This window comes from Coregonus clupeaformis, chromosome 14, assembly GCF_020615455.1.
Source record: "Coregonus clupeaformis isolate EN_2021a chromosome 14, ASM2061545v1, whole genome shotgun sequence".
In the NCBI taxonomy this organism is placed as follows: Eukaryota; Metazoa; Chordata; class Actinopteri; order Salmoniformes; family Salmonidae; genus Coregonus; species Coregonus clupeaformis.
The window spans coordinates 32,756,789-32,779,489 of NC_059205.1; the positions used below are offsets into that span (position 1 = coordinate 32,756,789).

General features: G+C 41.8%; 1 protein-coding gene across 3 annotated transcripts in view; it reads right to left on the reverse strand.

Annotated features, from left to right (window-relative positions):
* LOC121581003 (tensin-3-like) overlaps positions 1 to 20,921 on the reverse strand; it is an 86,908-nt gene extending 65,987 nt beyond the window's left edge. For 2 of the 3 annotated variants that reach the window (XM_041896285.2, XM_041896282.2), the window contains exons 1-4: positions 20,471 to 20,921; positions 8,979 to 9,149; positions 7,204 to 7,254; positions 4,156 to 4,278 (exon numbers count right to left, since the gene is read on the reverse strand). In XM_041896285.2, the coding sequence (XP_041752219.1) occupies positions 4,156 to 4,278; positions 7,204 to 7,254; positions 8,979 to 9,128 (324 nt within the window). In that variant the 5' untranslated portion in view covers positions 9,129 to 9,149; positions 20,471 to 20,921. The remainder of the gene's footprint in view (positions 1 to 4,155; positions 4,279 to 7,203; positions 7,255 to 8,978; positions 9,150 to 20,470) is intronic. The other variant, XM_041896284.2, reaches the window with a different exon arrangement.
* Between the last annotated feature and the right edge of the window lie 1,780 nt (positions 20,922 to 22,701).

The window sequence follows — 22,701 nt, forward strand, 5'->3', positions numbered from 1 at the left end:
CAACACGGACTTTCAACTCCCTCCAAAGATTTTCTATGGGGTTGAGATCTGGAGACTGGCTAGGCCACTCCAGGACATTGAAATGCTTCTTACGAAGCCACTCCTTCGTTGCCCGGGCGGTGTGTTTGGAATCATTGTCATGCTGAAAGACCCAGCCACGTTTCATCTTCAATGCCCTTGCTGATGGAAGGAGGTTTTAACTCAAAATCTCACGAAACATGGCCCCATTCATTCTTTCCTTTACACGGATCAGTCGTCCTGGTCCCTTTGCAGAAAAACAGCCCCAAAGCATGATGTTTCCACCCCCATGCTTCACAGTAGGTATGGTGTTCTTTGGATGCAACTCAGCATTCTTTGTCCTCCAAACACGACAAGTTGAGTTTTTACCAAAAAGTTCTATTTTGGTTTCATCTGACCATATGACATTCTCCCAATCCTCTTCTGGATCATCCAAATGCACTCTAGCAAACTTCAGACGGGCCTGGACATGTACTGGCTTAAGCAGGGGGACACGTCTGGCACCTAAGGATTTGAGTCCCTGGCGGCGTAGTGTGTTACTGATGGTAGGCTTTGTTACTTTGGTCCCAGCTCTCTGCAGGTCATTCACTAGGTCCCCCCGTGTGGTTCTGGGATTTTTGCTCACCGTTCTTGTGATCATTTTGACCCCACGGGGTGAGATCTTGCGTGGAGCCCCTGATCGAGGGAGATTATCAGTGGTCTTGTATGTCTTCCATTTCCTAATAATTGCTCCCACAGTTGATTTCTTCAAACCAAGCTGCTTACCTATTGCAGATTCAGTCTTCCCAGCCTGGTGCAGGTCTACAATTTTGTTTCTGGTGTCCTTTGACAGCTCTTTGGTCTTGGCCATAGTGGAGTTTGGAGTGTGACTGTTTGAGGTTGTGGACAGGTGTCTTTTATACTGATAACAAGTTCAAACAAGTGCCATTAATACAGGTAACGAGTGGAGGATAGAGGAGCCTCTTAAAGTTGAAGTTACAGGTCTGTGAGAGCCAGATATCTTGCTTGTTTGTAGGTGACCAAATACTCATTTTCCACCATAATTTGCAAATAAATTCATAAAAAATCCTACAATGTGATTTTCTGGATTTTTTTTCCTCATTTTGTCTGTCATAGTTGACGTGTACCTATGATGAAAATTACAGGCCTCTCTCATCTTTTTAAGTGGGAGAACTTGCACAATTGGTGGCTGACTAAATACTTTTTTCCCCCACTGTATTTTATTTGGGATATGTATTCTGAATATATCCACATCACCATCAGACCATTGTATTGGTAAACTACATGGTAATGTACATTTTTTGTTTTTTAGTGATCCAATACGTAATATAGTACATTTATCATAGTTTGGTTGTAATTCAGAGAGGTTACAAAATGTATCTAGATCCTCTATGAGGCTGTGGAGGGTTCAAGTTGTGGATTTAAAAGAAAACATGAATCATCAGCGTACAATGACACCCTGGATTTTAAGCCCTGGATTTCTAATCCTTTGATGTTATTGTTGGATCTGATTTGAATAGCTAACATCTCGATGGCCATAATAAATAGATATGCCGATAGTGGACAACCTTGTTTCACTCCTCTTGACAGTTTAAAACATTCTGAGAAAAAGCCATTATTTACTATTTTACACCTAGGGTTACTATACATTTACATTTTACATTTTGCAGACGCTCTTATCCAGAGCGACTTACAGGAGCAATTAGGGTTAAGTGCCTTGCTTAAGGGCACATCGACAGATTTTTCACCTAGTCGGCTCGGGGATTAGAACCAGCGACCTTTCGGTTACTGGCACAACGCTCTTACCCACTAAGCTACCTGCCGCCTTTTATACATGATTTTAACCCATTTTATAAGAGATTCTCCAAAATTGAAATGCTCCAGGCATTTATATATAAACCCCAGTCGTACTTTATCAAATGCTTTTTCGAAGTCTGCTATGAATAGCAGGCCTGGATTCCCAGATTTTTCATAGTGTTCTATTGTTTCCAGTACTTGCCTTATATTATCTCCAATGTATCTTCCATGTAAAAAACCTGTCTGATTAGAATGAATAATGTCCGACAATACCTTTTTAATTCTATGAGCTATACATTTTGCTAGAAATTTTGCATCACAACACTGAAGTGTAAGGGGCCTCCAATTTTTTTAATGGACTGGATCTTTGTATTTTCCACATGTATCCTGTTTCAGTAATAATGAAATCAGACCTTCTTCTTCAGTGTCTGATAATCTACTATTTACATACTGGATCTTTGTATTTTCCACTTGTATCCTGTTTCAGTAATAATGAAATCAGACCTTCTTCTTGAGTGTCTGATAATCTACTATTTACATAGGAGTGGTTAAAACATGCTAATAACGGTCCTCTGAGCATATCAAAAAAGATTTGGCATACATCGACTGGTATACCATCCAACCCTGGAGTTTTCCCGGACTTAAAGTCTTTAATTGCATCCAGAAGTTCCTCCTCTGTAATTTCACCTTCACATCAGTCTTTCTGTATGGCTGTTAATTTTACAATATCAATAGAAAAAAAATCTCTACAAATAGCTTCAGTTAGAAGAGATGGAGGTGACTGAAACGAAAACATATGCTTAAAGTACTTTGTTTCCTCCTTAAAAATATCATTTGGTGAATCATGGGTGACTCATGGCATTCCTATGCTGAAGATTTAAAAATAAGTTGGTGCATTTTTCCCCATATTCCATCCAGTTTGCTATTTTTTATAATATATTACACTTGATCTTTCTTGAATAAGTTTCTCCATTTCTTTTAGTTTTTCCTCTAATTTATTCTGAGCCTCTATGTTACAGTTTCTATTGCTATCTATCTGTTCTGTTAGACCTTCTATTTCCTTTGTTAGTATGGACTCTTTTGACCTAAATTGCTTTTGTTTTTGAGATGAGTACTGAATTGCATGGCCTCTAAAGGCACATTTAAAGGTGTCCCATACAATAAGGGGATTTGCTGTACCTATGTTATGTCGGACAAAATCAGTTATGAATTCCTCTGTCCTAGTTAAAAACAAGTTATCATCCAATAGGCTTTGATTAAATTTCCAATATCCTCGCCCACATGGAAATTCAGTAAGAATAATGTATATGCCAATTATATGATGGTCCGACCGCCCATCTTAATCTTTTATTTTTATTGGCCAGTCTGAGATATGGCTTTTTCTTTGCAACTCTGCCTAGAAGGTCAGCATCCCGGAGTCGCCTCTTCACTGTTGACGTTGAGACTGGTGTTTTGCGGGTACTATTTAATTTAACTTTAATCAGCACAACAGTTTTCAGCTGTGCTAGCATAATTGCAAAAGGGTTTTCTAATGATCAATTAGCCTTTTAATCTCGTTCCCAGACACTTCCGCCCAAATGCGCTGTGCGCAATAGCCTGGGGACGAGGTTTCTTCAGGGAAGAATGACTGACCCCTCTCATTGAAGTCACAGAAGTTCAAGGCCGACCGCAGTACTGCAGGCATTGTTAGCAGAAAACAGGATCCCCCATTATAGTGAACAGAAAAATGCCAACCTTCGTGGTGAATCGTCTTGTAAAAAATTAAATACATCAAAGACAATCATGGTACCAATAATTGCTTTTAAAACACCAGATGTATGTCCTTGAACCGATTATTTTAAAATCGCACACAGAAGAAGTTATAAGGATAATTGAGTTACTAATGGCAGCCTGCAGTACCCCGGTGAGCCTTCAACTTCAGTTACTCAATGAGAGGGGGCAGCACTGAGCTAGCCTGCAACGTCACTTTCTGGAGTAGCTCAAACTGCACATGTTATGTGTCCATGAGAAACATATTAATCGACTTCATTTGGCTTCAATATGCTATTGAGTCTTCACATAGGAATGAATATTGTCACGTGATCGATGGCTTTGTCCATTTATATATACAGTCATTGGGTTACTTCCCGGCTAGCTGCTAGCAGAAAGGAAGAGGCGACCATCTTTGCTGCTAGCCAGCTAACCCCACGCGATCATCTTCGCCACAGTGCTCCCTCCTGCTCTGTCTTGAAAATCAGCTTTGAATAGGTAAGTCAATGTAAAGTGAAACAAGTGAGGCCAGAAGAATACTGAGAGATAATGAAAGGGTGATGATGACAGAGTGATGATGATGGTGCTCACCCTGCAGTGTATGACCACCACGTGTAGAGGGTCAGCATTGAGCCAGTTTTCCATGGCCTTACAGATGGTACAGATCTTATCCAGAGGAGGGGCATGCAGGTCAGGCCAGCCCGTGTCCAGAGTCTGTAAACACACACAAGGTAAGTCACACATACACATACGCACTCTGTAACACCTACAGTGCATTCGAAAAGTATTCAGGCCCCTTGACTTTTTCCACATTTTGTTACATTACAGCCTTATTCTAAAATTGATTAAATTGTTTTATTTTCTTCATCAATCTAAAAAACTGAAATATCACATTTACATAAGTATTCAGACCCTTTACTAAGGAATTTGTTGAAGCACCTTTGGCAGCGAATACAGCCTCAAGTCTTCTTGGGTATGACGCTACAAGCTTGGCACACCTGTATTTGGGGAGTTTGTCCCATTCTTCTCTGCAGCTCTGTCAGGTTGGATGGGGAGCGTCTCTGCACATGTACTTTCAGGGCTCTCCAGAGATGTTAGATCGGTTTCAAGTCCGGGCTCTGGCTGGGCCACTCAAGGACATTCAGAGACTTGTCCCGAAGCCACTCCTGCGGGCTGTCATGTGCCTTTTACTGAGGAGTGGCTTCTGTCTGGCCACCCTACCATAAAGGCCTGATTGGTGGAGTGCTGCAGAGATGGTTGTCCTTCTGGAAGCCACTCCTGCGTTGTCTTGACTGAGTGCTTAGGGTCATTGTCCTGTTGGAAGGTGAACCTTCGCCCCAGTCTGAGGTCCTGAGCACTCTGGAGCAGGTTTTCATCAAGGATTTCTCTGTACTTTGCTCCGTTCATCTTTCCCTCGATCCTGACTAGTCTCCCAGTCCCTGCCTCTGAAAAATATCCCCACAGCATGATGCTGCTACCACCATGCTTCCCTGTAGGGATGGTGCCAGGTTTCCTCCAGATGTGACTCTTGGCATTCAGGCCAAAGAGTTCAATCTTGGTTTCATCAGACCAGAGAATCTTGTTTCTCATGATCTGAGAGTCCTTTAGGTGCCTTTTGGCAAACTCCAAGAGGGCTGTCATGTGCCTTTTACTGAGGAGTGGCTTCCGTCTGGCCACCCTACCATAAAGGCCTGATTGGTGGAGTGCTGCAGAGATGGTTGTCCTTCTGGAAGGTTCTCCCATCTCCACAGAGGAACTCTGGAGCTCTATCAGTGTGACCATTGGGTTCTTGGTCACCTCCCTGACCAAGGCCCTTCTCCCCCAATTGCTCAGTTTGGCCAGGCAGCCAGCTCTAGGAAGAGTCTTGGTGGATCCAAACTTCTTCCATTTAAAAATGATGGAGGCCACTGTGTTCTTGGGGACCTTCAATGCTGCAGAAATGTTTTGGTACCCTTCCTCAGATCTGTGCCTCGACACAATCCTTTCTCAGAGCTCTACGGACAATTCCTTCGACCTCATGGCTTGGTTTTTGCTCTGACATGCACTGTCAACGGAGGGACCTTATATAGACAGGTGTGTGCCTTTCCAAATCATGTCCAATCAATCGAATTTACCACAGGTGGACTCCTATCAAGTTGTAGAAACATCGCAAGGATGATCAATGGAAACAGGATGCACTTGAGCTCAATTTTGAGTCTCATATCAAAGGGTCTGAATACTTATGTAAATAAGGTGTTTCAGTTTTTTATTTTTAATAAATTAGCAAACATTTCTAAAAACCTATTTTTGCTTTGTCATTATGTTGTATTTTGTGTAGATTGATGAGGAATTTTTATTTATTTAATCCATTTTAGAATAAGGCTGTAACGTAACAAAATGTGGAAAAAGTCAAGGGGTCGGAATACTTTCCAAATGCACTGTATACTACCTAATTAGCATGTGCAGAGTCTCCAGAAATCCTTGAGACAGCCTTTCTGAATCAAAGGGTTATCTAGTGATACATTTGTTCAAACGGATGGGTCATCCACGAAATGAGAGCCTTTTGCGTCCCTTTGATATTGTGGGTATAAATTGTGCACCAATATTACATTTTAAAAGCCTGTTATTCAATTAAATGCCCTTTATTATAAACTGGTGGGTCAAGCCCTGAATGCTGATTGGCTGACAGCTGTGGTATATCAGACCATATACCATGGGTATGACAAAACATTTATTTTTACTGCTCTAATTACGTTGGTAACCAGTTTAGAATAGCAATAATGCACCTTGGGGGTTTGTGATATATGGCCAATATACCACGGCTAAGGGCTGTGTCCAAGAGTGTGCAAAGCTGTCATCAAGGCAAAGGGTGCTTACTTTGAAGAATCTCAAAAATAAAATATTATTTTGATTTGTTTAACACTTTATTGGTTACTACATGATTCCATATGTGTTATTTCATAGTTTTGATGTCTTCACTAATTCTACAATGTAGAAAATAGTAAAAAGAAAGAAAAACCCTGGAATGAGTAGGTGTGTCCATATTTTTGCATGGTACTGTACATCACATTGAGAATATAATACATCTGATTTTGAATATGAATAGACTGCTAAAGTGGCAAAATTCTGCATTTTAACATGTGCCTCTGTGACTTCCCGGAAGATTTTGTGGTGGAAAACTGAGCGGGTGGAGCATAACACATCAAACCTGTTACCTTTTTTTTTTGTTGCTTGCATTCAATTGCCACTCCCTGTTGCATACAACAAGCTTCCATTTCCCCTGTCAAAGGGAATTTATGGCTGACATAAGATGAATTCGTCAACCCTGTTACTTTATTTGGCACTTAATAGGGACTTACTATAGTCATTTTTTTATTTAACCTTTTGAGATGGAAAAACATGTTTTTTATTAAGTTAAACATGCTCTTTATGACAGAATGTCAAAATGAGGTGAAATCAATCCGTTACACATCTCAAAAGGCAACGAATCGGTGGAACAACCCAGATATGGTTGAGATCCATGGTGTCATTGATATTCATTGATTTCTGGCAAATACAGCTTAGTCGATCTGCGGCTTGTTGATACCTGTATGTCTTCGTGTCCTGCCCTATGTTTTGTTTATGTTGCACATTCTGAAAAATACAGCATGGTTGCTTTACCTTAGGGTTCATTTTAGAGAGATCATGTCTCTTCTCCGACAGGTTGATAATCTAGAAAGAAAAAAGATTCAGGTATGTATGCATGAATAAATTCATTTATTTTGCTATTTAATTCTATGCCTTTTATATTACTCTTTTTAAAATGTATCTATTTCAAACGTTTTCATTCTTTCCAATATTAACTAAAAAAAGATTCTGTACTTCACACTACTATTCTGTACTTCACACTTAAAAGATGGTTGTGCTGAGGTTAAAATATGCTATTTTCCTGTTATCATCACTTCTCTAAAACCCCCCAAAATGTGCCAATGACACAGGGTCACTTGGTCAATAACAGTCACAATTTAAACTTCAAATCAAGAAAACAAACTTTAGATAAACTTTAATGATCTCACTCTAATATACAATGCATTCGTAAAGTATTCAGAAACCTTGACCTTTTCCACATTTTGTTACGTTACAGCCTTATTCTAAAATTGATTAAATTGTTTTCCCCCCCTCATCAATCTAAACACAATACCCCATAATGACACAGCAAAAACAGGTTTTTATGAATTTTAGCAAATTTATGAAAAATTAAAAAACTGAAATAAAGCATTTACATAAATATTCAAACCCTTTACTCAGTACTTTGCTGAAGCACCTTTGGCAGCGATTACAGCCTCAAGTCTTCTTGGGTATGACGCAACAAGCTCGGCACACCTGTATTTGGGGAGTTTGTCCCATTCTTCTTTGCAGATCCTCTCAAGCTCTGTCAGGTTGGATGTGGAGCGTCGCTGCACAGGTATTTTCAGGTCTCTCCAGAGATGTTCGATCGGGTTCAAGTCCGGGCTCTGGCTGGGCCACTCAAGGACATTCAGTGACTTGTCCCGAAGCCACTCCTGCGGGCTGTCATGTGCCTTTTACTGAGGAGTGGCTTCTGTCTGGCCACCCTACCATAAAGGCCTGATTGGTGGAGTGCTGCAGAGATGGTTGTCCTTCTGGAAGTTTCTCCCATCTCCACAGAGGAACTCTGGAGCTCTGTCAGAGTGACCATTGGGTTCTTGGTCACCTCCCTGACCAAGGCCCTTCTACCCCGAATGATCAGTTTGGCCGGGCGGCCAGCTCTAGGAAGAGTCTTGGTGATTCCAAACTTCTTCCATTTAAGAGTGATGGAGGCCACTGTGTTCTTGGGACCTTCAATGCTGCAGTAATGTTTTGGTACCCTTCCCCAGATCTGTGCCTCGACACAATCCTGTCTCGAAGCTCTACGGACAATTTCTTCGACCTCATGGCTGGTTTTTGCTCTGACATGTACTGTCAACTGAGGGACCTTATATAGACAGGTGTGTGCCTTTCCATATCATGTCCATTCAATTGAATTTACCACAGGTGGACTCCAATCAAGTTGTAGAAACATATCAAGGATGATCAATGGAAACAGGATGCAACTGAGCTCAATGTCGAGTCTCATAGCAAAGGGTCTGAATACTTATGTAAATAAGGTATTTCTGTATTTTTAATTATGGGATATTGTGTGTAGATTGATTGTGTGTACATTTTTTATTTAATCCATTTTAGAATAAGGCTGTAACGTAACAAAATGTGAAAATGTGGAAAAAGTCAAGGGATCTGAATACTTTCCGAATGCACTGTAGATCTGACAACAAGATGTCAGACACACCGCAGTAAAGCCTACAACCCAGTAATAGAGGACTAGGTTTTTAAGCTTGAAAGGACTAGGTATCAGTGAGATGAAGGATGTTGTGAGACACATGGACTAGCGCCTAACTGACCAGGTAGTTATCGGCGTGCTTGGACTTGAGCATCCGTGTGACATCCTTCAGGATGTGGAGGTAGATCTCCTCTGAGCATGCCCGGGGGAAGGATACAGCGATGATCCGCTCCGTCACATAAGTCAGGTCAAGTTCGTATCCCTCCTCCATCTTCACATCTGGGTTTTCTTCCTTTTGGGGAGAGAGAAAGAGAGATGCCTCAGGCCCTGCGATACAATTTCCTCTTCACATTGACAGTATGTCTGTGTTTTCACTGTAGTCAGTGTTTGATGAGCAAAGTCCTTGTTGTCAGCAATTGTGACCGGCCACCTCACTGATACCTTTAGAATAGGAACACAGGCCTACTGTAGGTTGTATGACAAAGAAGGACGCCTGTTTACATACAACTGTTTGTCTGCACAGGTGCCACACTGACTGCCATTATGACTCATGGAGATGTTGATGAAACAATATTTCACGTTTAGTGTTTACTTTAAGTGTATTCCTAATTTCTATTAACTCCATGTAAAAAGTAACTGCTTTTGAATATGCAAACAAGGAAATAGTCACCAACTGATCAAGTTGACACAGTAAAAACAAGACAGACAGCAACAATGAAACAAAAATAAACTTCTGAAGACTCTGTAAGAATTCCGGTTGAAACCAGTCGTGTGCAGTGTGCTGTGTATCCCTGAAATATGGCGTGTTCCTGTGACCTCATGACCATGAACTTCCTGTGTATCTGCTAGAGAGAGAGAGAGAGAGAGAGAGAGAGAGAGAGAGAGAGAGAGAGAGAGAGAGAGAGAGAGAGAGAGAGAGAGAGAGAGAGAGAGAGAGAGAGAGAGAGAGAGAGAGAGAGAGAGAGAGAGAGAGAGAGAGAGAGAGAGAGAGAGAGAGAGAGAGACTTCCCCCACACATCTCTTATCTAGCCTATCCATTTGTAATCTGTGTTCTGGGCTTCTGGCCTAGCGCTCTGTCTTGCCTGTCAGCTGGGAAGTGATTCTTTAAACAACAGGCAGGCTGTTAACTGGCATCCCTACAAAGATAATCCATCCAAAATACCAAAATACAATTCTCCTAGGAATCATTTTGACATCAGAATCATATTATATTTCTATGTCATTCTATCAGTTTCCCAATCTCACTGACAACAACAAGAATCAAACTAAGGAATCAAACCGAGTACATTTTAATAAGTTCTCAAACAGTATTGATTTCATTGCCCAACAGGGCATGGCTCTGTAAAAATTTAATAACAAAACAACAAAACTCTCAATATGTACATGTAAATCTATTTCATGCATGTTCTCCATCTAATCTAGACCAACACGATGATGACAAATAGTCAGCTTGGAATTTTCTGTTCCCACCCCAACACCACACACACATAGATAGGCCTATAGAAAAGGGGAAAATCGAAATGTAGTATTCCAGTCGAGTCACCTGCTTGTTTGTTGTTATTAACAGTGAAAAGGCCTTGGTCTGTCCCAGTGGGGAATGTGCCTGTTAATTAAGTCTGAAGTGACTGCAGGCTAAAGTCAAACACTTTGAAGGACTCCAGAGAGAGGGGCCAGGGTTGTAAACCAGGGACCCATGGCCTACTGCACTCAGGGGGCTTAAACCACCCCTCTGAGTGGAATAAAAGGGGGCTATGTGTGTGTGTGTATGTGAGAGGGTCATTGCTAGGGGAAACAGACTGGGGGGTAATGGAGCTGGGTGGTTGGGGGTAAGAGAGGGTGTATGTGTAGGGGTTATGTGTGTGTGTGTGTGTGCGTGTGTGTGTGTAAGGGGTGTCACAAGGGTCTGCAGTTGGTGCTAATAGTGGGGTTAGTCTATTTCCCCAAGGAGCTGCAGGAAAAACTTTTGACTAATGAGAAATTAATGAACAGGTCGACCGGCCAACACAGTTGTGTTTTCAGTGGCGAAGGGGACTGTGTGAGAGGGAGGCTGGACTGGACTGTGTTTTAGCATAGTGACAGAGAGAGGAGAGGGATTCTGGTAACCACCAGTACTTAACCTCTGAATGACTCTAAGGTGTTAGGAAAAGTTGTTTCAATAAAGTTATTCAAAAGCTGAGGTTAAAGATCTGTTTGTGTTTAATAGTCTACCCTCGCTAAGGTATTTGAAAGAATTAATGTGCGCAAAGTCTTCCCTTATCCCATGAAGTTCTATGGAGGGTAGGCCTAAATTATAATAACGTTTAATTACTTTATAAACAGACTATCCTACTTTTATTCAATTGAGACATTTTAATTTCCAAAACATAGTCTATTTGATGCATCAAAATATATGTCAGTCTACCTGATGACAAACGTACATTTCAATGTGAGCACAGACATGTGAAAGAAGTTAGGGAAACCCACTCCTGTATTACATTTAATCCTAAAACTCCTTAACTTTATACTCAATCACATATTAATATAAATCATCCAGACATACGCTACGGTAGTTCTTTTCAACTCGGCCCCTCTCTCCCATAGTCCCATTCTGTCTCTCATCACTCAAGTCAGGCAAACAGCAGAGACTTGCCCCAGCACGCACTACAGCTAATTGCTCTTTAATTTAGGGCATGGTTCAGGGCATGGTGCTCGGCCACAACGGCATAACACAACAACCAGCCAAGGCAGCCGTGCCAAGGATCGCAAAGCTCAGCCCACAGCCCACCCATGGCACAATGACTGGGAGTAGACAGTAGAGCAATGGTGGAAGAAAAGGGGTAGTAGAGCTAAGCTAAGTGGTGTTTGAAAAAGTAGGTTGCCAGCAGACTCCATAGAGAACAAGCTGAAACAGGTCTGCTCGGTTAGGATGCTAGGGATTTAGGTGTTACTCTGGATTCCCTGGCTGACACAGCCCCTGAAGGTATGGGTAAAAGCCAGGCTGGGCTGTGGTGCGTGGGCGCTGTCAGCAGGGCTTAGATGAGCATAGATCACTCAGCACTGAGACCTGGGACTGCATCTCAATAGTCTCCAATGGCTTCCTTTCTTTCAGCCATTATGAAGGAGAGGATCGAGGTGAAGAGGTGCCACCTCAGAGTATTGACACACAGCCCTGATCTCTCCTGGGAACCACACCCCTCAGCTGGCTGTAGTTGACACTGCATGGAATCTTCCATCATAAACTGCAGGGGAGGCAACAGAGGAAACACTGAGCTGTTGACATACTGGGGAAAAGAAATCCACCCACTAGTAATCAATGATGGTCAGCCTCTGGGAATTGAAGCATGATCCAATCATGTGAACAGTGATACCATGTTTATTTTTTGGGTGGTGACAACAGTTGCCAAAAACCCAGCATTCTGGCCTGTCACAAATAATAAAGTAATCTAAGGGACTGTTCGAAAATTACTTGAGGGGTGGGTCCAAAATAGGGGAGGCGGTGTAACCTTTTTTTTGTTGCTTTGGGGAGGGTTGTATGTCTTTTGTATTGGACACAGGGGAGGGTAGTGCGTTTTTCTCATGGTTTACATTAGGTGTTTTGTGGGTTTTCCTATGTAGGCCTAATTTCTTCCAGCCTAGTCACATTTCCTAATCTGCTTCCATGTGCCTCCCCAATCAAGGTGTTTTGGTACTTCCCTTATGCACTCCGCTTTTTCAGCACACTAACTATACCACAAGTCAATATAGTCTACCAGTCTTACTGTCTATCCTGCCCTCTATTCACCATGCATAGTGACAATAGTGGTAGGTGGATCAGTTGTCCAGATCTGCAATAGGCTAACTAGCAATCATACCACACATAAAACCATTCAAAGCTGCACCAACATTTTCAATATAAATCCACTAAAGAAAGCGCATCTCAGTATCAGAAGTAAAAATACAGCCAGAAAGCCCTTCTACTGTGCTCTAATATACTGTAATTCCAGCATCCAAACAGTGCACTGTGCACCCGCCATTGGATGAATGGAAAGAGAGATCTCCCACTGGGCACACCACCAGTGGAGTGTCCAGAACATTTTGAATGGGGGGGGGGTTAAGGTGGGGCACAGAGCCAGTTTAGGGGGACCATAACATTTTGAACCTTAATCGATGCAAGGTGGATTTTTCAATAGAATTATGATGGTTCAACGCATTAAATGCTTCAGCTTAGGTTTGGCATATTTCCCTGTTCAATAAATCATAAATCAATTCCAAAAGTCTTGTTACAATGTTTGCATCAGGGGCGTCAATTGGATATGGCAGGGTATGGCAGTCGCCATACCCTAGCTTAACACCAACAATTTAAAATACATTTTAGTCATTTAGCAGACGCTCTTATCCAGAGCGACTTACAGGAGCAATTAGGGTTAAGTGCCTTGCTCAAGGGCACATTGACAGATTTTTCACCTAGACGGCTCGGGGATACGAACCAGTGTCCTTTCGGTTACTGGCCCAACATGCTTAACCGCTAGGCTACTAAAATGATTCCAATCCGTAATTAAAAGGCAAATGCAGTTTAGCAGAATTAAAGGGCTGACTTTAAGACAATGGGGACAACTGGGAGTGGGAGGGAAGGCTATTTGTATGGCTGGCTTTATGGAGAGCTCGATGCAGCTGCAGGGAACAGCACAAGTTTTTCTCAAAACAGTGCAGAGGTAAAGATGGCTGTAGTAGATGGCTTTGGCTAGGTAACTGCTTGCGTGTGCACAAATGTTTTATGGGCTTTATAGTACATGTAATTTAACTGTAAAAATGTACCTTTAAATGTGTCATGGACACAACCAGGCATGATGTTTTCATCTGACTGTCAAAGAAATCACTTCAAACCGTAGGTTAAGTTCGTCTACTCCAAAATAAGTCCAGCATCCGAACAGTGCACTGTGCACCCGCCATTTGAATGGAAAGGGACATCTATTACAAACACCATCAGTGTAATGACCTTCAGCCTACAAAGTCGCATGTATTCATAAGAATATACAATAACAAAATAAACAAACTTATAAAATAATTTCTCATTCATGTGTATCCATGTTTCATAATTGAATCTATTTCACCAAAGAAAGCATCCGAGCGAGGCAAACAGCGCCCCTCTGTCTTAGTATTTGTAGCCCATGTATCTGATGCTGTCTGGCCAAACTTAATATGACATGTCCAGACAGCATCAGATACATGGGCTACACATACAGAGGGGCACTGTTTCGCTCACTCAGATGCTTTCTCTGGTGAGATTGATGAGTCTTGCTGTCATTGCATGTCTTGTTCAAAATGATCAATATTCAGAGACGACCTCCAAATATGTTATGACTATGCTTTCAACCATCAAAAAGTGCTTTAAATGCCATTTAACCCATTTAAAACCACAGGGAAATTAAAATAGGAATATAATGTCAGATATTTTGTTTATTTATACAACAGATTGTGTTATCACTGTGCTTTATCTAATAGCAGAACCAAATGACCTGGATTGCAGTAAAGATTACATTAAAAGTATATGGTACAAGTGATCAATGCCGTTCGAGATTCTGCACAGATTATTACAGCAATTGTGAAGATCTCCACAGACCTGCGATGACCTCCACAGACCATGCTATCTTGAACATGCACTGTTTATATGATTACATAAGAAGAAATGTATTGTTAATGTAACCTCAAAACGTGGCCATGGATGTGATACTCATTTTAAGGTTGAACGTTACATTAGTTTGTAAGATAGCCTTAACGCTATGTACTGTATTACAAAAGTAATATTGAATTGTGTTTGGTTGACAATGCAACCAAATATCAACGGCTAAATGTATCTACTGCTTGGGTAGTTATATCTGTGCCACTGTCTTAGTCTGGATTTAATTCCAGTTTGTCTACAAATTAATAATTGATATGTTGGATTCACGTCTGCATCTCAACCAAAAATCTAAGTAATAAAAATAGTAACTTAAAATACACTTAAAATAAAGTTTGAATTAGTCCTATTCTTTAACTTTGATTTTTGGTTTGCTACAGTTATTGTTATTTGTGGTTGTAATCATTAGTTTGAGTTCATTTAATGAGGGGGGAAGGTGTGCATTTTTTACAGTTCAAGGGTACGGTCATGTATAAAATATTTACATGTCAACTATGACAGACAAAATGAGAAAAAAAATCCAGAAAATCACATTGTAGGATTTTTTATGAATTTATTTGCAAATTGTGGTGGAAAATAAGTATTTGGTCAATAACAAAAGTTTCTCAATATTTTGTTATATACCCTTTGTTGGCAATGACACAGGTCAAACGTTTTCTGTAAGTCTTCACAAGGTTTTCACACACTGTTGCTGGTATTTTGGCCCATTCCTCCATGCAGATCTCATCTAGAGCAGTGATGTTTTGGGGCTGTCGCTGGGAAACACGGACTTTCAACTCCCTCCAAAGATTTTCTATGGGGTTGAGATCTGGAGACTGGCTAGGCCACTCCAGGACCTTGAAATGCTTCTTACAAAGCCACTCCTTCGTTGCCCGGGAGGTGTGTTTGGGATCATTGTCATGCTGAAAGACCCAGCCACGTTTCATCTTCAATGCCCTTGCTGATGGAAGGAGGTTTTCACTCAAAATCTCACGATACATGGCCCCATTCATTCTTTCCTTTACACGGATCAGTCGTCCTGGTCCCTTTGCAGAAAAATAGCCCCAAAGCATGAAGTTTCCACCCCCATGCTTCACAGTAGGTATGGTGTTCTTTGGATGCAACTCAGCATTCTTTGTCCTCCAAACACGATGAGTTGAGTTTTTACCAAAAAGTTCTATTTTGGTTTCATCTGACCATATGACATTCTCCCAAACTTCAGACGGGCCTGGACATGTACTGGCTTAAGCAGGGGGACACGTCTGGCAATGCAGGATTTGAGTCCCTGGCGGAGTAGTGTGTTACTGATGGTAGGCTTTGTTACTTTGGTCCCAGCTCTCTGCAGGTCATTCACTAGGTCCCCCCGTGTGGTTCTGGGATTTTTGCTCACCGGTCTTGTGATCATTTTGACCCCACGGGGTGAGATCTTGCGTGGAGCCCCTGATCGAGGGAGATTATCAGTGGTCTTGTATGTCTTCCATTTCCTAATAATTGCTCCCACAGTTGATTTCTTCAAACCAAGCTGCTTACCTATTGCAGATTCAGTCTTCCCAGCCTGGTGCAGGTCTACAATTTTGTTTCTGGTGTCCTTTGACAGCTCTTTGGTCTTGACCATAGTGGAGTTTGGAATGTGACTGTTTGAGGTTGTGGACAGGTGTCTTTTATACTGATAACAAGTTCAAACAGGTGCCATTAATACAGGTAACGAGTGGAGGACAGAGGAGCCTCTTAAAGAAGAAGTTACAGGTCTGTGAGAGCCAGAAATCTTGCTTGTTTGTAGGTGACCAAATACTTATTTTCCACCATAATTTGCAAATAAATTCATTAAAAATCCTACAATGTGATTTTCTGGAATTTTTTTCCTCAATTTGTCTGTCATAGTTGACGTGTACCTATGATGAAAATGACAGGCCTCTCTCATCTTTTTAAGTGGGAGAACTTGCACAATTGGTGGCTGACTAAATACTTTTTTCCCCCACTGTATTTGGTTGCATTTTCCATAAAAAACACATTGTGGTGATCGTGATGGCGACCGTGCGTATGTTTGAATGTGAGAGAGATACGTTTAAAAACAAGATATATATGGACGGAAATAGATGAGAAGCATGAGATGTGTATAAAACTCAAGAGAAGTGAAACAAGCAAGAAATATGAATGGTAAAGGAAGGGAAAAAGCTGTGTTTAGAGGGAAAATGAGCAGCACATGAAACAGCTTAAGGTAAGAGAAGCAGTATAATCCTTTAAAGCCAGTGTCTAAAACCACACGCAGGAGATTTAACTCACTATGCAGCCATAAAGTCCTCAGTTCTTATTCCCACAGCTGGCCATCTTTAGAAGTTCTAATAATCTTTTTATTGGTAATATCATATATCCTGACTTACCAAGCAGGCACCATTTCAACAGCACTGTCTGGCCAGAAGCCATTATAATAACTGCCTTAATAGTCAATTTCTTATTCATTGAGGCAGATTTCAATGGACCAGTAGATCAGTCAATAGATAGGGGAGGGTTTGATACTGGGAAAGAATGTAGTGAACAAAGTATATGATTCAAAGATCAATGGGAAAGTAGTTGGCATCAAATAGGCCCCATTCTACTAAATAATTTTACTGCACCGGGGTAGCCAACATTCATGATAGAATGTAGGTACACCACAATGTTTTCTTAGGTTATATTGGCCACATGCAGGGGCGGATTAGCTATCTGGCAATTCTGGTAAATGCCAGATGGGCTGGACAATTTTTTTGTTGGTTGGATCGAAATTGACACACACACAAAACATTTTTTATATAGAAATTAAACAACGAAAACGGTGACATGGCCGGCGGCCCATGGGCCTGTTCATTTCTCTGTTATACTAATCTATAATGAGTCTTTGGCTGATCATTGGGCAACAGCCGGCCCCCCTACCAAGATAAGCCAGCCCAGTTTTCTGATAGGCTGAGCTGAGGTCATGCAAACTCACATTCAAAGTTAAACGCGACATCAGCAAAGAGACCTGCTCTGACTCTTTCATCAGTTAAACAGCCATGATCATGGATTGTAAAAAAATGGAAAGGGTCCCTATCAATGTAGAAAGAGCACACTACATTGTCACCTCACTCAAAACATAATATTAGGCAGTTAAAACTATGATTTGGTCAAACAGTAATGTGCATTATGCTCATGATTCCTGTCCCTGTCCCTGTGCTTGTGCCACTGGGGCCTGATGCTGTGATGAGTGAGCTACTCTCCTCTCCACCATGCGCTCGAGAGAAAAATGCATTCTGATCGTATAACATTTCAAAATGCAATTGCGGGAAAAACACAGCGTTGGAAGCTTCGTCCTCTTCGTCCCTGTCGAAGAGAGGAGGGTCTCAGCTTTCTGTCATTTTTATTTCTCAACTCTAAATATTCAGCCCAATAGCAACTATTTTACAACAAAGATATTTGATGCGCACCTGCCATTGTGAGGGAATAGGCTTATAGGTCTCATGGGTAATAGCCTACAACTGCAAAGTTTTTTAGGACATTACATTTACTGTTGGATAAATACATGTCTGCCAGCAGTGGGTATTATATTTAGAGTTAGCGATCTGCTTTAAGTTTCCACTTCCTCAGGTGTTGAACCTCAAATTAGTGCACATAAAGATGTACTGTATGTAATTCATCTCTATTGAACCAAAACAATCTGGAAATTCTGGAGTTCTATTTTGACAGTAAAATATAGCAACTATAGACGTATTGCCAAATCCCAATTCCTGACAATCACTGGATTAGGTTGCACATCAAAATATCTTAAATCATGCATTCCTACTTGGACGTGTTAGAGGAAAATCATGGGATGGTGTAAAATTTAGTGGCACCAGTGACACCAGGGGAAAATGTTAATCTGGAGCCATGTAATATTAATAACACTTAGGTTAGGTGTTGATTCAGGGGAACACATATGACAGGCACTAATTTGCAATATAGCTTATAACGACAGGCAGACAAAATGTCTAGAGCAGAGGCATAGTTACAGTTTTGCATGGATGAAGTTCAACTTTTCAACTCAGCACTGCATGTTCTTTGCTTGTGGTGCAGTATATCACTTTATCCTTGCTACGGCTACTTTTCAGAGACTGTGGGCTCCTGAAGGTATTTAGCATTCAAATCTGGATGCCATCTAATAACCCACCCTGATTCCCATCAGTCACTCAGACAACTTGGCATGGATAGAAAGCAGCAGCAGCACGCTTCAAACAGTAGACGGGATAACATCTCCCACCATGACATAACAGGCTGGATGGATGAAGTAGCTTTGGGGAGAAGAGAATAGTCCACAGTTTGTTCTGCCCGTTTCCTGTCTCGCTCGATAGGTTTACACTGTGGCTTTGACGCCCATTCAACACCGAAGAATCGATATAAACAAAACCGTGGAATCTGTTGCAAAAAAAGCTGGACTGTGGCTTTGACGCCCATTCAACACAGACAAACCGAAATGAATAAAACCGTGTAATCTGTTCAGGAAAGAAGCTGCGGGAGGGGCAACTGGAGAAGAGGGGATATTTTTAGGCTGTTTATTTTGGAATTAAACATATAGTTGTCTCTCAACTTCACAGGATATTTTGAAGGGAAATAAAAGTGATCTGCTTCCCTGCCTCTGGGTGAATCTATGTGCAACAGTAGCACCCACCAGGCTCCCAAAGCACCACCTAATTACCGCCTTCGTTCCCAAGGTCATAGAGGAATGCGTTCCAAAATGAATTACACTCCCACTTTCTCTCTCCTCCCTCTAAATTCTCTCTCCCTCTCTCCCTCTCTTTCACTTCTTCCACTTACTTTCTCTCTTTCTCTCTCCCTCTCTTTCTCTCGCTCCTTCTCTTCACTCTAGCTAATGGCTTACATATGTGTGCTGTGTGGCTACAAAAGAGCTAGCTTTCCTTTCTGTGACACACTATAATGCCCCAGCAGCCCTCAGACCTACAGTCAGTCCGTGTCGTGTGAAGACCAGAATGCCCTGTTCGGCTTAGCTTGCTGTACACACACACCAGCCCTCTGCCAACCCACTTGTCCAAACCACATTATCAGGGTCCTATTAATCTGTTTTTGTAATTGCCGCCTTTTTATCAAAGGAGAGAGAGACAGAGAAGATAAGATAACTTTTCTTCTGTTTGTTTTATAGATACGAAGGTGTAAATGCAGGTGTGTGTGTCTGGATCCAGACTTTAAGGAGAAAAGGGAGGGATCTAGACACCAGTAAAGAGGGGTGTGTGGCCTATTTGAGGTAAGAGGGACCCTTGTCATCAACAATGGGCCTGGGGCCTCGAATACCACACAGCAGCTGTGACTTGAAGAGTCTAACTTATTTTTCTCTCTCTTACACTCTCTCTGTCTCTCTCCATCTTTTTCTTTCCCCCAGCAGACCAGTCATTCAACAAAAGAGGTGAAAATGAAGAAGAAAAAAATGCAAGACTCATAGAGCTATGTGAGGACTACGCTACCTCTGGAATGGCCCCATATGTTTCACATTATAAAGGTCTCCAGCACAGCAAAGCCCCAAACAGCATGGAGACCCAAACCAATGCAAATAACAGCTCAACAAATAGGACATTTACAGTTGTGCGATTCTCTCACTGTGTGAAAAGCTGCAGCCAAAGCTTGATGAGGAGATCATATTTTTTAATTAACAACACTCACTGTTGCATTTAAAGAAATCTGTAGAGTTTGAATGACCCCCTTCTCTCTATTCTGAATTCCGCCTGGTACTACCCCCCCACACACACACACACACACACACACACACACACTAGACTAAGCAATGCCCTCATTTTGCATTTTGAATCAATTCCACGAAATGAAATGTGCCTGAACCACAGGTTAAGAGAGAAGCACTTAAAACTTCACCAAACTGCATGAAACTACTATAAAACTACTTTGAAGTACTAGCACAACACTAAAACCAGCTCCCTTGCAAGTATAGCACTACAAACAACTTCAAATAGCACTACAAACAACTTCAAAACACCCAACCTTACCGTTTAAAAAACAAAAAAATTAACTTTTATTTTCTTTAAAATCTTTCGGCAGTCAGACACTGCTAGGAAGAAGGGGGTAAAGTCCAGTCCAGGTGAAGAGGAGTAAAACAGCTCTCAGCCCGTCACACAGGCTTAGAGGAAGCTGACTGGCTCTCCCGTGCTGGAATGCGGTTGCAGGGTGATTAGAGGCACTTCTTCTGTGAGCTCACTTTGTTCCGGCTCTGCTGCCCCCACTGTTGCTCCCTCCCAGGCTGTTGCTGCTGGCTCCTACTACTGGCTGTTGGCTGCTGCTGGCCGTGTTAAAATGGAAGCTCTGCTCTGTTCCTGAACTGCTGCTCTGCTCCCCTCAACCCCCAACACACTTCCTCCAGTCAGTCGAGGCTGCTAGCCGCTGCAGCCGCCACAAGTCCTGGCATGGGATAGTCCTCCCACTGTGCTGCTGGGCTGGGGCTGCCTCCCTCCCTGATCCCTCCCTCTTCCACTCTCCCTCCCGCCTCCCTTTCCACCCCCTCCTCTCCACCTCTCTCTCTCTCTCTCTCTCACACACACACACACACACACACACACACACACACACACACACACACACACACACACACGCTGGCTCCAGCTTTTGTCAGACCAGGCAAGTGGACACACACACACAGTTATAGAGGGGGATGGGTGGAGGGGGAAGGAAAAGGGAGGCACATTATATAAACATTTAAACTCTGTTATTAACTAGAGAGAGAAAAAGAGGGAATTTTTTTCCCTATGGTTTAAACCTGGGGGCCAGCTATTGTAACAGTTTTCAACGTAATATTATCTTACTGTTGTCTAGGTTCCAACCCGGCACGATTTGTATATATGAATTTAATCCTTGATGCCTACATGTACCTCTCTGATTATTGATTATGCGTATAGGTGTTTTTGTATAGCCATGTTTTGTATTGTATCCACTCCCACAATGCGTAATGTGCGTAATTAACATAATATGTATACAATGCCTTCAGAAAGTATTCACACCCCTTGACTTTTTCCACATTTTGTTGTGTTAGAGCCCGGATTTTAAATGGATTCAATTTACATTTTGTGCCACTGGCCTACACACAATACCCCAGAATGTCAAAGTGGAATTATGTTTTTAGAAATTTGCTTGATTTTTGAATCACTACCTCATCTCTGTACCCCACACATACAATTATCTGTAAGGTATCTCAGTTGAGCAGTACATTTCAAACACAGATTCAACCACAAAGACGGGGGAGGATTTCCAATACCTTGCAAAGGCCACCTATTGGTAGATTGGTAAAACAAAAAAAAACTGTTAATGAATATCCCTATGAGCATGGTCAATACAAAGATACAGATGTCCTTCCTAACTCGGTACAGGAAAATCTGATTCAGGCTGCTTTCCAACAGAAACAAATATACAGTGCCTTCGGAAAGTATTCAGACCCTTTGACTTTTTCCAAATGTTGTTACATTACAGCCTTATTCTAAAATGAATTTAAAAGATAAACAATCTCATCAATCTATACACAATACCCCATAATGACAAAGCGAAAACAAGTTTTTAGAAATGTTTGCATATGTATTAAAAATAAAAAACAGAAATACCTTACTTACATAAGTATTCAGACCCTTTGCTATGCGACTAGAAATTGAGCTCAGGTGCATCCTGTTTCCATTGATAATTCTTGAGATGTTTCTACAACTTGATTGGAGTCCACCTGTGGTAAATTCAATTGATTGGACATGATTTGGAAAGACTCACACCTGTCTATATAAGGTCCCACAGTTGACAGTGCATGTCAGAGCAAAAACCAAGCCATGAGGTCGAAGGAATTGTCTGTAGAGCTCCGAGAAAGGATTGTGTCGAGGCACAGATCTGTGGAAGGGTACCAAAAAATGTCTGCAGCATTGAAGGTCCCCAAGAAACACAGTGGCCTCCATCATTCTTAAATGGAAGAAGTTTGGAACCACCAAGACTCTTCCCGGCCAAACTGAGCAATCGGGATAGAAGTGCCTTGGTCAGGGAGGTGACCAAGAACCTGATGGTCACTCTGACAGAGCTCCAGAGTTCCTCTGTGGAGATGGGTGAACCTTCCAGAAGGACAACCATCTCTGCAGCACTCCACCTATCAGGCTTTATGGTAGAGTGGCCAGATTCAAGCCACTCCTCAGTAAAAGGCACATGACATCCTGCTTGGAGTTTGCCAAAAGGCATCTAAAGGACAGACCATGAGAAA